Source organism: Notechis scutatus, chromosome 3, assembly GCF_049901735.1.
Source record: "Notechis scutatus isolate UNSWTSFEM ecotype Mainland chromosome 3, rNotScu1.2, whole genome shotgun sequence".
NCBI lineage: Eukaryota > Metazoa > Chordata > Lepidosauria > Squamata > Elapidae > Notechis > Notechis scutatus.
Window position 1 is genome coordinate 148,685,618 of NC_142011.1, and position 17,527 is coordinate 148,703,144.

At 37.0% G+C, this 17,527-nt stretch overlaps 1 protein-coding gene across 1 annotated transcript in view; it reads right to left on the reverse strand.

Moving 5' to 3' along the window:
- Positions 1-17,527, reverse strand: part of KCNG2 (potassium voltage-gated channel modifier subfamily G member 2) — a 61,605-nt gene that overhangs the window by 4,994 nt on the left and 39,084 nt on the right. Inside the window, exon 2 of the mRNA XM_026669890.2 lies at positions 12,369-13,174. Coding sequence (XP_026525675.1) covers positions 12,369-13,124 — 756 coding nt within the window. The 5' untranslated portion in view covers positions 13,125-13,174. The remainder of the gene's footprint in view (positions 1-12,368; positions 13,175-17,527) is intronic.

The following is a 17,527-nucleotide window of genomic DNA, read 5'->3' on the forward strand; positions in this document are numbered from 1 at the left end:
AGGAAAGGAGGCAAATATGACATTTCTAAGTTACTGCTCTCTCAACTGATATAATTTGCTGGGAGAAATTTGCAAGGACAAGGCGGTTAAACATAGTCAAGGTTCTGCAGGATTCTAGGCTTCCTCATTATTCTGGTTTTAAAAACAAACTAAAAGCCAGACCAAGGACTGAAGTGGTAATTTTGCCCAATTAGACAACAAAAAAGGAAAAGGTAGGAAAACAACTGCTAGCGTCTCATTCCCATCAACTGAAGCCAGCAAGAGTTAGGCAAAACGTTTTTAAGTTTTTATCTGGGAAAGTAACAGTGGCCCCAACTCTTTATTCAGGTCAACAAAAAACAACAGCAAAAACAGCCAGAATATTATCTTAGTAGATAACCATGCATATCTTATAAGGAAAAAATGAAACCCTACTTCACTGTATTTCCATTCCATTATTTTGCATCATACTGGAATTATTGTTAAGGTTATGATTTAAATAATTTGCAAAGGTAATTTGCCAGAGAATTAAGTGGCCCATTCATGCATATTATATATAAAATAGGCTGATCATAAAGAACTACAGTAGTTCTAGGTGTGGAATGAATATTTTAAACAAAGAAGCCTCAAGTAGAAAACTGCAACATGGGAAAAGAACGTGTAATTCAGGGAGAAAACACACCACTGACATAGATCTCTTTTTATGTCACCTACATTCAATTTCTTTTGGAAGGAGAACCGAAAATTATTTCCACATTTCATTGTTCATATGTTTTATAATTTTATAGTTGGCACAACTAGATTTTGGATTGGAACAAAGATCCATTTAGCCTTGCATTCGGTTTTCGAATATGATTAGCTATATAAGCAAGAAGCTAGCAGTCTTCCTTCACTTCTTCCCTTTCACATTTAGTTCTTACAGGTTCTAGCCAATGGACTCATTCTTCATAAATTGCTTCAGCCCTTTCAAGTGACAAAACTAACACCAACTGCGTGACTAATAATTATGATTCCAGTGGTAGTGAATTAGATTAATTATACATTGTGCAAAGTACTTTATCTCCAGCCAGTACATTTTATTGCTTGCTTTAAGTCCTAAAATTTTTAGAAAAGGATTAAAATATCCAATGTCATGCACAATTATATAATGCCTATAGTAAAATATTTTCCTAACCATCATTCTTCTCTCCTATAAAGGAACTAAAAACTAATAACTAACAAAATTATCAAAATATAATAAAAGGGAATCCTGGGACTTAGACCTACAGTAAGAACTCTAAAATATCTTACCAGGATTTACAGTACAGAGCTATATTGTTTTCCTGAAGCAAACCTGAACTTTTTGGGAGTGAGGGCACCTTAATGAAATAACAGGCAAAAGAATGAATTCCACCCCCCTCTCTTTTGGCTTGTTGCTACCACAAAGATTTCGGTATAAACATGCTCTAGCAACATATTTTTTCCTGCCATGTCTCCATGAAGTTGTGTTCATAGTACACCATGCCATGAATGAAACAAGCTATAGTTTCCTTAGCTGCATCAGTATTATTGAATATCAACAATTAAAAGAACCAACACTAAAGAAGGATGCTATAGATTAGAACTTGCTTAAGAGAGCAATAAAGGTACTGGAAGATATTCAGATATTGCAATGTGTCTGTACATACAAAGATCGGACTCATGCAGGGAATGACTTTCCCGCGACACTTTAAGGAAGTGAAAGCTGGACTCTAAAGAAGCAGGAGTCTGTTGATGCTTTTGAACTTTGGTATTGGAGAAGACTCTTGAAAATGCTTTGGACAGTTAGTTGTGATTGTTTTTGCTTTGTTTTAAAGAAACTTTATTCAGTCTGGGTTATGACAGAATGCAGTGTAAGTAAGAATGGTGTAGGAAGAAGTTAAGAGTTGACCAAACCCTGTAGGCTTGCTCCCTTCCTGCTACAATACTATGATTCAGGCACTTTAAAAGCAGATTATCTAGGCCAGTTCCAAGGCACAACACCTGGCACAGGAGAGTAATTCCTGCACACATCGTCCTGAGTCTGGATTACTGCAATGTGCTTGACGTGAGGCTGTTCTTGAAGACCACCCAACAGATTCAATTAGTTCACAATGCAGCTGCTGGCTCATTGCTTGGCAATTGCTGTTATTAATATATCATTATACCCTGCACTGGCTTCCAATTAACTTCTGAGTGCAATTTAAGATGCTGGTGATTATCTCTAAAGTTGAAAATAGCTTCATACTGAAATACCCTCAGTACTTTCTTCAATCAGAATCAAACTCACCAGCTCATTTATCTTGAGAGAAACTGTTGGTAGTCTTCCAATTCCACAAGGTTTGGGGGCTACTGCTTTCCTGCGGTGGTGCTTATACTTATGAATAGGCCAACTGAGGTGTCCTCCTTGGATGACTGATGATGATGGTGTTGGTGATGATGATGATGATGAATGTCATCTAGTGGATAAGTTGGAGATCCAGGATGTCCAGAAGATTATCTTCTGTTCCTCCCCCACTTCATAGTCAAACATTAAAAATCACTACACAGATTACCTAAGTAACAGTTCTTTAGCCAGGTAACTGTCCTGAACACGCAAGCCTATCTGATCTCTTCCGGGATCCACTCCTTGTCAACCCTGAAGTTGGCCAAACCTTAAACCCTCTACCTGAACTCCAGTTAATCTGTGTGCATCTGTTCTGCCAAATGACTGAAGATGTATTTACCCAGGGAAGTAGTTATGCTGCTACTACTTGTGGGAAAATGCCCCCCTCTTTTCTTAGAATCTGAATAGCGCAGAACATAATTAGGCTTTTATGAAAATGGTTCCTGACTCTCCCTTTCAAAGGGGATAATGTCCATGTGGCTTTGGAATGTGTGATAGTAGAAAACACACAAATTCCCCAGGGCTGAGGACTAGGGGTATCATGACAGCAGTGTTCCAATATCTCAAGGGCTTCCACAAAGAAGAGGCTGTTGAGCTATTCTCCAAAGCACCTGAGGGCAGGACAAGAAGCAGTGGGTGGAAATAATCAAGGAGAGAAGCAACTTAGAACTAAGGAGAAATTTCCCGACAGTTAGAACAATTAACCAGTGGAACGACTTGCCTCCCGAAATTGTGAATGCTCCAACACTGAAGATTTTTAAGAAGAGATTGAACAAACATTTGTCTGAAATGGTATAGGGTTTCCTGCCTGGGTAGGGGGTTGGACTAGAAGACCTTCAAGATCCCTCCCAACTCTGTTGTTATTATTCAATAGTAGTATTCATTGTAATACTTGTAATACAACATAACTAGTAATGTAATGTAGTAATATAATATAATACAATATACTATAATCAACAACTAACGGACTTTTATTTTTCAAAAATACAATTAAGAGGGTTCTTGGGAAATAAGGGATGTGAACTGAGTTCTTGCTTCCTAGATTTATCTGCATGTAACAACTATTCAACAGCAAACAAACATACAAAGACATAGAGGAACAAAGACCATTAACAAACAGCTGAGCCCAACAGTGCTGCAAAGTAATAAAACATCCCTGATGCTTCTTGCCTATACTTTCCCTGGCAGCTTTGTCCCACTGGCTCCAATTCTTCCAGGTTTTTGGGCAGAAGGCCTGAGTCACAAGGCCAGCCAAGACATCTGCTCTCATTCCTTGTTATTCTGAGGATTACAGCCAGAAAGGCAACTTCTAAGTCTATCTCTGGAAGAGGCCAGCAGTTTTTTAAAACTATGTGGTATCTAGAGTCGCTAGCCAGCCAGCACCATATACCATTCCTTGTCAACAAATGCTAAAATATCAGACCCTGGCAATGCCATTGATGTTAAAATCAATTTTATATTCCATTCTTAAGACACTAATCAATTCTTCAATTTTTTTTCTCCTGTTACATTTACTAGACGCTTTTCTAAAGCAATTTTGATGTGGGATTCCATATTACAGTGAACATGCAGAGAATATATCTGAGTGGTACGGTGGCCTAGAGGTGGAGCTCTTGCCTCACAATCAGGAGGCTGTGGTAGAGGCAGATATTTCTCTCCCTGGGCACGCTGAGAATATATCCGCTGACCAAAACTCTGCATTGGTGACAGGAAGGGCATCCGGCCATTATAAAACACTCTGCTAGCTCCATTCAGTTGCCCAGACTCCACCCCGCAAGGGATTATGGGGTCGTTAAAAGAAGCTGATGATGCAAACGATATATCTGACCCAATAAAAGAAAATGAAAAATGGCTTGTGATGGTATGGCCATATTATTGAATGCCTGATGAACTGCCAACATTTTGAGAGGCTAAAGAGCAAAAGTAAATACGCTGAAGAAAGAACGTATTAATGTGAGGGGAAATTGTTATTATTATAATTTAATTAATTTAATAACCTATTTCAAAAATCTACTCTTGTGAACCATTTCTGCACAATAGCCGTAGTATTTGTAATCACATCCATAGATTGTAATCCCCTCTCTTAGTATGATAACGTGTCCAGGCCATTTCATCCTACTCATTTGCTAACCCAAGACTTTGGGTTTGCTCTCCTGAAGCAGGAGGAATGGGAGTTTCCTGATGGATAGGTCTGGTCATGTTTCCTGCCACTGAACAAGGAGTTTGACATTTCTCTTGGATACAGTCTGTTTCAAATGAGTCATCTGGCTCATGAAAAACCGCTCCAAGAAACTAAGCAGCAACCAATCATTTTGATGGAAAATATGCAATTAAACCTAGTGTTGGCTTTGGACTATATCTCTGTGCCAAGACATTTCCCACCCCATACCCGCTGTTTTAGTCCAAGTCCTACATTTAAAGGACACAAATTCATAACAGCTTTCTCAAAAACCCATAGGAAATAGCCACCTGCCTAAAATAATAGGTAAATAGCTGTTTGAATAGTTTTAGTTTACATTAGTTCTATATTCTTGAGGTCTCTTAAAAGCTCTCGCGTGTGATTTGACACAGAATTTATTATTTTGAGTGTGAGACCTTATAATACAAGATTAAGTCTCAATTAAAAGCATTCCTGCACTCTTCGCTCTTATATTGAATAGCAGTACTTGAAACTTTAGGACAATTATTTTACACGTGGTCATAAAATGATACATAGCACATTTAGCATAAATGATCAAATAATTCTACAAGCGACATCTCTCCCTCCCGCCCATGCCTAGTTTAAGAAATGAAAGCAAATTTCCATTCTCAGATGGTTATATAGCATCAAACTCATGGACTGTCAGAAGTGCATGTATTTATAAAACACCAATGAACAAATAATGCTCTAAAATAGATTCAAAATAGGCAGTTAGTATTTTAGGAAGTAAAATTCTCAAGCTAGTACACTTTTACTTTTTCTTGTTAAGTACTACATTTTAAATTCATATGCTTCTTTTTGGTCCTACTGTTAGGTGCAAGAAATCTGGAGCCAGGGTCAACATGAGTACAAGTTTATATCATTTTACCTCTAAATAAGAATCTGAACTACTAACAGTCAAAGCAAACAGCTGATAGATAAGAGTAAATGGAATTCAAGGAGGACTGGACTTAGATCTCTTGGGGAAGGGATCCAAACTGATGACGTGCTTGACCCCTTCCATGGGCTCAGCCTGGTCATCTCCTACACCTCTCCACCAATCAAATTTCTCCAAGCTGTAATCTCTTCTCTTCCAGGAGATCTCCAAGAAGAATGGAAAAGTTGAAGACAAACTAAGAAGTTTCCCACAGATCATTCTTTACTTGCTCCTTGTGAAGGAACAAGCATGGAAGAACATATATATGTAAAATATCAAATAGAAATATATTTATACATCATTATTCAAGGATGAGAAAAACTAACACCTTCAGCAAAGTAGGTTTGATAATGGGAGAAGAATCTGGATGAGATGGGAGAAGAGAGCTCTGTCGTTTGCTTTCAGTCCTAAAACATGCAGTCGGCCTTACCCAATCTCTTGTTTTCAGTATCACTGGATAATGCTGCTTATGATGAAAGTAGAACTACAGTTTGATGGGGCAAGCCAACTTTCTAAATGTTTATTATCAAACTACTAGATGCAACTACCAACTTAAATTGTCCCAGACTGCACCAATGTACTCGTCAGTCCAAGAGCAAATATTTTAAAATATACTACTCTGAGGATTAGTTTGCTTGTGATGGAAAGCGTTAAAATATAACCATCTGAGAGATGCAAAACTATGTTAATCCATTGTTCATGATCACTAGATGTCACTCCAGTAGCATATTTAGTACTAGGCACTGAAGTACTGTACATCGCTTGTGAAATTAAGTTAGGCATACCATAGTAACTTACACATACTAGCTAGGGGAGGCCATTTTGGTGAATGAATGGAAGAACTGGGGAAAAAGTAGAGTAAATCAAGACCAGACTGAAAAGCTGAAAGCAGATGAAAACAAGTAGTAGTGTATTGCAATACAAGGAGATAATCTAGGGCCAACAGACACCAAAAAATGAGTTCTGGGAAAATATGGATCAATTTGGGGCATGCAAAGGAATCCAACCAGAGACAAAAATAACTGCATGATCTCCTGAGTACAGACTAATGAATCGGTAAACTATTATAAATGGGGGAATATAAAGAAAGAACTGTCTCAGAATATTGTTAGAGAAGACAGCAGTAAAACACGAAACGGTGGCAAATAACAATAAATTGCTCCAGACAGCCTCAACAATCAGTAAGGACAGAAAGTGACATTGTCCAAAAGAGGGAACAGCAATCAAACTTCTTTCCAAGCAGAAAAATCATACAAAGTGGCAAATAAACAACAAACATTTGGGAACTGATTGATAACAAAAAACTATCTAAAACCAAATAAACAACAGCAGCACTTCCCAATTCCCAATTCTCTAAAAGCTCATTGTTTAATGCAAAAATAAAGTGAATTAAAACAAACAAAAACAAAAGTGCCATATTTCAAGAGCTACAAATTTGACAAGATTTCAAGGCTGTTAACTTGGTATCTTGGCAATTCTGAGTGAGGATGCCAAAGTTATATAACAGGAAAACTCACTTTTCAAATTTTTAAAAATGATTTTTTTTTGTTTTCTTTCCTAAACTATAGGTCATCTGCATAAACCAATAACTATATTTAATTGAATATTCACTATGTAAATCGGTCTTTGGAAGAGTCCAAAAAGCTAGCCGTACTTATTATAATAATCTATACTTGGGAAGCAGCAGGTGATTACTGGCTGCTTGCAAGCATTTTAATGTTTCTTTTTATTTGACACCTAGTATCGTCTTAATATTGGATTGCTCCCACTGATCTGCAAAGCCAAAATAGATTTGCTCCTCTTTCATAGTTATACTAGACCAGAAATAGACACTACAATTCAAGGCTCTTTATGATGTTTTGTTTTACTTTTCCATTGGCATATTAATAAGCGTCCTATCATTTCTTTGTTGAATTTTAACTATCTCCACCATTTGGTTGGTACCACTAATTATATTAATGTGTTATTTTAGGGAGGTTGCTTTTTGACAATGGCTTATTATCAGCCATGTAAGACTAACAGTTTTATCCTGAAACTATATTTTATAGTTTTCTTGACAGCACTGACTGTCTAAAAATTATTATACCACATTCTCTGATGCATTGATTATAAGTGCATTTCTTTTTAGCTCTCCTCAAGCCACATCTCGGACTGAAAACATAATTCCTGTGCTCTGTTTTAAAGACTTTGGGTTGTTTATTTTACTTTTAGTCCCATCTCCACCATCTCACACAGTATAAAAATAAAAATCAAACTAATCATTGCAAGAAGCAGAAAGAGGAAGGCATTATAGGTGCATCAAAATCTTCTCCTACACAACCTGCATTAAATGGAATTTAACTTATTCAGAACATGGCCATGCTATAAAACTGCTGTTGGAATAGGAAGAGGAATTTAGTATCACATTTTGCTGCTCTGAACTGAAGAGACTCCCAATGAAAAATAATAAGGAAGCCTGTAGAATTGGGCAAGCGGTCTGCCAAGTAGCAGGAAAACGTTAAACATCAGGTACAGGTTGTGTAATTTAATCACTCTGACAAAACCTTCTCCCCAAAATTCTTCAAACTGATCAAGATAGTGGTATCAAGTTAATACTCTTCAGCCTTGTGCACAACAAATGGATCATCCTCAGGTAAATTCCTTTTTCTAGATAGCCCAAGAATGAATTGCTTGAGGGAGGAGGTTTGTTCTCCAACTTCGTGGGTTGGTTTCCGAACATCTCATTGCCACACTAGGTAATATCTTCGGTGGAATTTTGGGAATTCCTTCAATTTGGCTGAAGATATCTCCTAGCCTGGTAATGAAATGTTCGGAAACCAACCCACAAACTTGGAGAACAAACCTTCACCCTCATCCTATACCTGAGCTACAGATATTTGCCACTATCGCAAAGTGTTTCTTGTACACTGCAGTGGTGCAATGCAGGTAATCTTGAATTTTTATGTGCAGTCCAGAAAGGCCCATTAGCTCACAGACCCAGCCTTTTCAGGAAAGCTTTGTTGTATGAACTAATTGAATGCCTTTGAATCCATGTGTCTGAAATTAACATTAAATTTTTCACTTACCGTATTTATCGGCGTATAACACGCACTTTTTCCCCCCTGAAAATAGGGGGCAAATGATGTATGCGTGTTATACGCCGATATAATTTAAGCCTTCGGTGAATGCTGCTGGGATCGGGATCAAGGACACAAATGAAAGAAGGGGAGGGAGGAAGCAACTGAAGCCTGTCCTTCTCTCTGGGTCAGCTCTCTCAGTCGCTCTCTCGCTCCTCCACCAGCACAGGAAGAAACTGCTTCAAAGAAGCGGGGGCTTTTCCTGTCGCCGCAGCTTCCCTGAAGCGCCCATTTCTCCCCCCCCCCACCACCGCCCGCCCGCCCGCCCGCCCGCAGTGCTCCGTTCTGCCTGCCTGCCTGCCTTCGTTAATGGTTGAATCGGAACAGCTTCGGCTGAGTAAAGAGGCGAATAGTTATTATTCTCAGCCGAAGCTGCTCCCAAACAACCAGAAACTAAGGCAGGCAGGCAGGCAGGCAGAATGGGACACTGTGGATTGAAGCGCGCGCGGGTGGGAGTGGGGGTGAAACGGGCGCTCGGAATAGCTGCGGCGACAGGAAAAGCCCCCCGCTTCTTTGAAGCAGTTTCTTCCTTGGATGGTGGAGCAGCGAGAGGCGAAGCCTCCTTCTCTTCTCTCCCCCGGTCCTTGCAAAAATTTTCTGCTTGAAACCGGTCCCTGGTACAAAAAAGGTTGGGGACCACTGATTTACCTTATAAGTGGTAATAATATTAATAAAAAAAAAGTTCTGAGCTACCCTTATTTTGCTTCAAAGTTTTTATTTAGAAATTTAATTTTTTTCCTGAAATTTCCCTCTTAAAATGAAGATGCGTGTTATACGCCTGTGCGTGTTATACGCCGATAAATACGGTACTTTGTCTACATTTTGACAAAAAAAAACCATCTTGTACCAAATCTAAGAGTTTAATCAAAGTTCTATCTTTCTTTCTATCTATCTATCCATCCATCCATCCATCCATCCATCCATCCATCCATCCATCCATCCATCCATCATTTTGCCACAACAGTAAGCATCAAAACACTTCTGTGGATGTAGAATCAGCAAACTCTTACAAAGAGACACTGACTTATGAGAGTTTATATTAAGACATATAATAATTTATAACTGTGCAATGTTTTTATAAAACTCTGTTCCATTAGACTAATTGAGCTAAGCAAGTGTTTGTACAGTTATTCATTAATTTGGCTTGTTTGAAGATAACATATTTAATTAGTATTTTTCACTAAATGTTGGCTCCTCCCTAGCTCTGTGCTACATCCTTCTGGAATACTCTTTTTTGCTTCTTGGAACAGTTCTCATCTTTCTCGAAACAGATTCCGCCTGTTCAAAGAAGAACTATTTTCTTTATTTTTTAAAAAAATATTACTTATTATTTTATAATAAAAAATAAAATAAAAAATAAAATACAAAACAGTAAAACAAAGAAACAAAAGGAAACAAAACCAAAGCATACATTCAACCCTAACAACAACAACAACAAAAGAAAAAAGTAGTGTGCAAAAAAAAAAAAGAAGAAAAAGTAATCAATGAAATTTAACATTTTACATTGAGGATCCATCCTGGCTAGGTGCTGAAAGAAAAGAAAAAGCAGTGAATTCTCCCCTTTTAACAAACACACAAAGACACACACACACACACACAAATATATACATAAGCATGCGTGCGCGCACATACACACACACATACACACACATAGAGAGAGAGAGAAAAGCAGTCAATACAGTGAGCTAAACATTACATTAATCTTCAAATCCCTCTGTGAACCATCTGTTATTATATTTAGCATGTAGAAAGTCCACAGACTGTTTCCAGTCTCTTATCCAGCTGCCTAGTCCATCATCTCGAATCAAAGCAGTGACGAAGAATTATTTTGAAGTTACTGACATTGTTTTCTATTGTGGCCTAGTTGGAAAACTGGTAACTACAGGTAGTCCTTGATTTACAACAGTTTGTTTACTGACCATTCAGTTACATCAGCACTGAAAGAAGTGACTTATGACCCTTTTTCACTCTTATGACCACTGCAGCATCCCCAAGTTAATGTGATTTGCAACTGGATGCTTGACAACTCATTCATTTTTATGACGGTTGCAATGACCTGGGGTCATGTGATCACCTTTTGAAACCTGACCAGCGAAGTTAATTAGTTATTACTAATTTAACAAAAACAAATACAAATTTTGGCCTCAATTGTGGTTGTAAGTAAAGGATTACCTGTATTCTATTCTATTTCTTTTTATCTATTTATCTAGAAACAAAAATACATTGTTAAATGTTTTAAAGTTATTAAAACTAAATTTTCAGTGTAATGAATCTTCCACTTCTAGTTATTAAAAATGGATGAAATTGATATGTTACGAACTATAAACATATGGTGATATAATACTAACAGTCTGAAATAAATGCTACGTACAGACAATGCCATTGCTCTTGAAAAAACCCATTAGACAAGATAGAGCTATACATTTAAGTCTCAAGAATTTCCACAGGGAACTTGCACTTACAGTATCCTTAGCTATCGAGATACTTGGATCTTAAAACTTTTTGGAAAAGCCCCTAATATTGCAGGATAACTAATTAGAATGAATATTTCATTATACACAGCATTATAAAATCTAAAATATTTAAACAGAATTTAAAGTAAGAATGTTGTAAATATATTGAAACCTCTTAATAGAATTTGATGAGGTTTGCAGGAAATACGACTTCAGCAACAGAGTGGTCAATGTCTGGAATACTCTACCTGATGCTGTGGTTTCTTCCCCAAACCCCAAAAACTTTAACCTTAGACTGTCTACTATTGACCTCACCCCTTTCCTAAGAGGTCTGTAGTATCTGTAGAGGTCTGTGTATAAGCGCACCAACATGCCTACCGTCCCTGTCCTATTGTTTCTTTTATTTTTTTATTTTTCTTATATGTATCCATATATAACTATGTTTTTACTTATACCTATTATCTTGTAAGCAATTGACAAAAATAAATAAAAAATAAAATAAAAAAATTATTAATATTTTAATGTTGATTTTGCTCTTTCCATTTATGTCCTCAAAACCCTTTACTGCCATTAATAACAACACTAGTATTCCTTGAGCTCGAGCAAAAGGCAGGCTATCAACTTAATAATTAAATATTCACTAATTTTCATAAAACCAAAAGAAAAGAAAAATGATTACAAAGTTTTCTACTCAAGGGAGAAATTTATATGGAACTACAAAGCAAAGTTGCAGATTTCTGTTTATGTATGAGCTGTGAGCTTCAAAACTTGCTCAGAGACAAGTCCTTGATCACAAAAAGGATTATGTCACACTAATTACTATTTTATGCTGATCAGATGAAACTATAGACAGTCAAAATTAATCTTGCTCAGTTTGCAATTCAATTAGAGTTCCACAAATACTTCCTTTAAATTTGCTGTGCTTTAGGGCCCTCATCAAAGAATTCAGACAATGTCCAAAATCTAATTATTGAGATATCTGTCCTAACTAATTCAGAAAATTAATATATAGGATCCAAGCTGGGTTGGATACCAGGACCAGACGTTTTGTCTTTTGAGCCTTCTGGCTCATCTTCAGGGATCCTGTAACATTATCCTGGGACAATATATTCAGCTTCATTTGTGAGTTAATATATAATACTGTATTAACTTACAGACAGAAAAGCAATTATAACTATGCTAATCACAATCAAAATGTCTGCTTATGTTATGTACTTTATGTTACTGCCATATGCCTATATGCATATACAAAAGCAAGCCAATAAACAAATATTGACAGAGAAGTCTCTGGCAATGTTTACATTTTTGGGGGGAAACTTACCCGTTCTTCTTCTTCTCTGAGATCTGGCATGGTGCTAATGCAGAGGCTCACTGCAGTGATGACAACAAAAGAAACCGATATACAAGCAAAGATCTTTCCTGGGATCCCTGAATGAGGATTTTCCACCATGTCCCTGAGCTTTCTCATGCACAAATGCAAGCGGCTGCTATCCTTGAAGGCACATTGGGGCGCTTCATTAACTTCTACTTCGTCTTCAAACAATGTCGCCTCCGCTATCTCTTCTTCTTTCTGTCGTAGTCTTCTTCTACAGCACCACTCCAGATGTTCCTCTTCTATCCCCCAGTAAACCAGTTCATCTTGGAAAGAGAGTGCGCACATTTCCCTGAGGAGCCTTAGCTTCCCAGCGGTCAAAAAAGTCATGATGGTCCTGAAGGCACAAGGATTACGGTCAAAAAAAAATTCGTTGCAGTTGACATCATAATCATCACATATATCCATTATTTCGTCATAGTTGTTGCATGATTTTAACTTTCCAAGCCTGGTCAAGGGACAATTCTCTAATGTGGCCCATGGAATTTTGTATTTTATGCCACCTACGTTGATTATCACATTTCTGGTTCGGTCCTCCCTACAGGCAAAACAATACAAGTCTTCCCCAGGACTGAGAAGTTTTGCTTTTTTGTAGAAGACGCCTTTCTTTGTCTGCACATCACAAAGTGTCTCCAAGTTGTTGTAAGAGTATGCAGTAAATTCGGGCTCTGCATTCCCAGGCAGCAATGCCATTTCCTGATACATTTGTTACATTCATGAAGGGGCCGGAGCAGTTGAAGAAATGGGAGTATTGACTAGTGAGGATAGAAAAGGTGAATATATTAGTGTCAAAAATTGCATTTTTAATAAAGGCAAAACAAACTCCTTCTGATGCTCTGATCTACATTAGGATTGCATTTTTCTCAAGAAACCATGCCGGTTTCTCTTGATATTCCTATAGTGTACAGAAATTAGGAAAACAGTTTTCACATTTTGGAATCCAACAAGTATAATTAAATATATTTAAACATAGCTTTACCTATAAATCTTCAATAAGAGTAAGAATCTTCAATATATATCACACAAGTTAAAAATTCGAAATAGGAAAAGCAACTTTAAAAAGGGGGGGCATTCAAGATGTAGAGCTGTTAATTTGTCCTTGTACACATGACTCCTTGTATCACCAACCACATGCCCAGGGGGTGGTATTCTACCTCGTTAGACCGGTTCTATAGAACCGGTTGTTATGACGCTGCACGGTTCCTTTTTTTCTCCCCGACCATCAGCTTCTCTGCTGTCCTGGGAGATTTAGATTAGCTAGAAATCAGGAAATCGTTGGATTTCTTGCTTTCTACTTATCGAAAAGCAGAACTGAACCTTCCTTAGGACTGAAGCTTCTATTTTTCATGCAGACTCAGCTAGCAGATTGCAGAAAGATAGATCTCTGAATGAATCTGTGATTCTGTGAGCAACTCAATCTGCCTGCCTGCTTTGCCTGATTTTGGATAAAAGTTGCTCTTTTTTTTTATAAAAAATTCAATATTTACATACATAGTATATTGTGAGTTAATTTTGTGAGTTTGCTTGCAAGCAAATTTTATGTGAGACTCAGCTAGCAGATTGCAGAAAGATAGATATCTGAACGAATCTGTGATTCTGTGAGCAACTCAATTTGCCCGCCTGCTTTACCTGATTTTGGGTAAAAGTTGCTTTTTTTAATAAAAAATTCAATATTTACATAAATATTTATAATATTTACATATAAGCCATGCCCAGCCAGTCACATGACCACCAAACCATGCCCAGTCAGCAAGCCATGCCCAGCCAGTTACCTGACCAAGCCACACCCACAAATTAGGCCACACCCACAGAACCAGTTGTTAAGAAATTTGAATCCCACTCCTGTACATGCCCTACAGTTCTCTACACAGACAACCTAAGGAAGAAGGGAGTTGGATGGATGGATCACATGGGAACACCTCCATGGGCCTGAATTCTCACACATTTTCTATATTCTAAATTTCCATAAACATCTTCTGGATCTTTCATTCTGTAACTACCATGAAGGGGAAAAAACCCTTGCAATTTTTCATTCCTTTATTAAGTGGGAACTATATGACCATGACTTCCTTAGGCACAAAGCCACTTTCAGCCCTAGGAAGGAGGAAATGGCAAACCACTTCTAAAAAACTTTGCCAAGAAAGTTGCACTGAGTTGTCCAAGCAAGTTTCCAAAAATTGAACATGAATGAATATTAAAAAAGAAAGAAATCTTATTAGGACAAAATAGGAAAGTACTGTTTTTTGTTATAAGCCTCTGAACCCATAAATTAACCCATTTAATTTTCAATTGTAATTATCTTTAGAATCATACAATAATTCCTTGAAAGTATCATGATAAATCTGTAGTATTCGCAAGGATTTTTAAAGCTAAATTTTAAAAAATTCAAGCCAAACTATTGATAGAATAAAAGATATTCATATCTATACATCCTGTGTATAATCAGCTCAGTGCTTGATCAAATTTCAGTAGCAATATTCTGAGTAAAATATTGGTCCAGTTTAAATTGTACTCCATGAGAATATGGCTGGACTATACTATTTCAAAATGTATAAAAATATTCTCCAAATTTATCTGCTAATGGTATTATTTCCAGCAAAAAACAAGCGTTTCATTCTCATGAATTCAGTACCTTCAAAAACCAGTTTCTCATGAAAAGTTGCAAGATTTTTTTTGCAACTCTTACAAATATACAATTATTTGTATATTCTTTATTCTTATTATTGTCTTTATTGTATTTTAAGCAAAATAAGAATCTGAGTCTGATATCAGAATTTACATTTGTGATCATAATAGTCTTATATAACTTTATGCACTTTGTTCTTTAAGGTCCTAGAATTAAAATGTACAAATAAGAAAATCCTTGCAAAGAGGTACTAATAATCCAATGCAGCTAATAATGTTGGCATTCTTTCATATGAGATCATTTTACAAAGAAATAGTAACACTCTATAATGTCTGTAGAATGTATAATATTAAACTATGGGTTTTTCAAAATTGACCAGAAAAAATTAATGTAATCAAAATACAGTATTAACGTACACTTATTTGACTTATCCAAGATAGCCTGATTTCTTATTGTTCTTATTCTTATTTATCTGGTGAGCTTTTTTCTTGATACCTGCCCAAGCTTTCTCTTCTACCTCATTTCATATTACTGTATTTTATATTTTGTTGAGAAAAATGAATGAGAATCTGGAAAATTCTGAAGCAAAACATCAGCCACTATCATTGTGCTTATTTACAGTAATGTCTCTAGATCCTACATAAATCCTGTGGACAGTCCAATGATGTAAAAAATATTTCAAACTTCCATTGGTTCACTATACATAACATAAATGCCTCCATGTTCCAAAAAAAAATCATAGATATTAAAAAAGTTAGTAAAAATAATATTTACTTTCACTGCCAATATAAGTGCAATAAAGAACATATGGATTAACGAGATAAAATATTCAGAGTTAGATGTAGGAATGTCATTTTCATCCCCAGGCGTTGCAGTATTCTTTAAGTTTAATTTTGCAACCAAAAGGTCAGGAATTTTTTCTTTCTTTTTCCATTTCAGCATGCTTAGAACAAAAGTTGAAAACTTTTTAAAACGCTTTATTTTTTATGAAAAACAAAGACACCACTCTACCAAATTCATTTATTTATTTTTTTAGTGTACATATGATTTTCCATTCTCTGCTTGTCTAAATTATGGTGATGCTAAGGTTTGCTTCTGTATGTAAACATCGTATCAATTTAATGACTTCAGCTATCAGATTGCCAAACAATGGGTAATTGGTATTTTAACCAGGCAGATATATAGATGAACATATAAAATATTGAGGGTTCTGACAGAGGGGAAGATCGAGGGAGGGGAGATGTCCCAAAGGACAGTGGTGTATTTTATTACGTAGTGATATATAGAGCTTTATTAAGCACTAGTTGCAATCATGCCTAGCTATTATTCTTGGACAGGAATATGCTATGTTACTTCATCCAACGGGCATGAGTAGAATGGTCATATGCAAGGCAAATGATGCCCAGGATGTAATCGTTCAAATGACACAACCTGCATACTTCTATCAGATATCATGATATTACAGAAACATACCATTAAGATTTACACATTATCATTTTGATGGCACTATAATTTGACACACCACTGCTGGGAGCTCTATTGCTACCATATTAACAACCTGATGCTGCTACCTCAGGAATTGCCCTTCTGTTATTTTGCCTCAAGAACAGAAAAGTACCTTGGTCTTCAAAGCACTTAAATCAGGTGAACCAATTCAGGCTCCAGGCTGCCTATGTTAAGCTCACGGTGTCCATACAACCAAATTGTTGACAGAAAGAGAAAATGATTAATACATGGAAATCATCAAATTATTAGTGCTGAGTTGATTTCACCACATTTTAATTGAAATTAAATCAATTTTAGCTTTGTCTATCCATTTTTCTTCCTGGCAATTTTTAGTATTTGGAGTTTGGTTTGATTTCTGGCACATACAATCTAAAGACAGAATGTATTTCTTAGCTCAAAAGCTGCACATTTTGGTTGAAAGGTGACCTATCTGTATGGCTGCTGAATTTGTCCAAGCTGAACTGGAAAATAAGAATACAATAAAATACATTTTGATAATAGTAATAACTATCAGTATTATGAAGCCAAAAAGGAAAAAGGGCGTTGGTACTTACCTGACACGCCCGTTGTCTTTGAGCTGTGAAGAGCATCCAGTAGTGTTTTATAGTGGGAGGTGCTTCAGTCTCCGCATGTCTAGGCTGGGCTTAATTTTTGGAACGCTCCTCCTCCTCCACGGTACTCCTCCCCAGCATTCCCCAGTTTTGGCAAAGACGAGAGACATAACCGCCCTCGTCCTCAATGCCCTAACAACTCGTTGGCCGAAACAGGACCCCACCAGATGGAAAAAAAGGGTGGGGCTGGATGCTCTTCACAGCTCAAAGAGAACGGGCATGTCAGGTAAGTACCAACGCCCTTTCTCCCATGAGCTGTTCAGAGCATCCAGTAGTGGGACATACCAAAGCTTGGCCTGTCCTACGGGAGGGACTCCATCTCGCCTGAAATCTCCTCCTGATCCCTGTGGACCCGTTGCAGAACT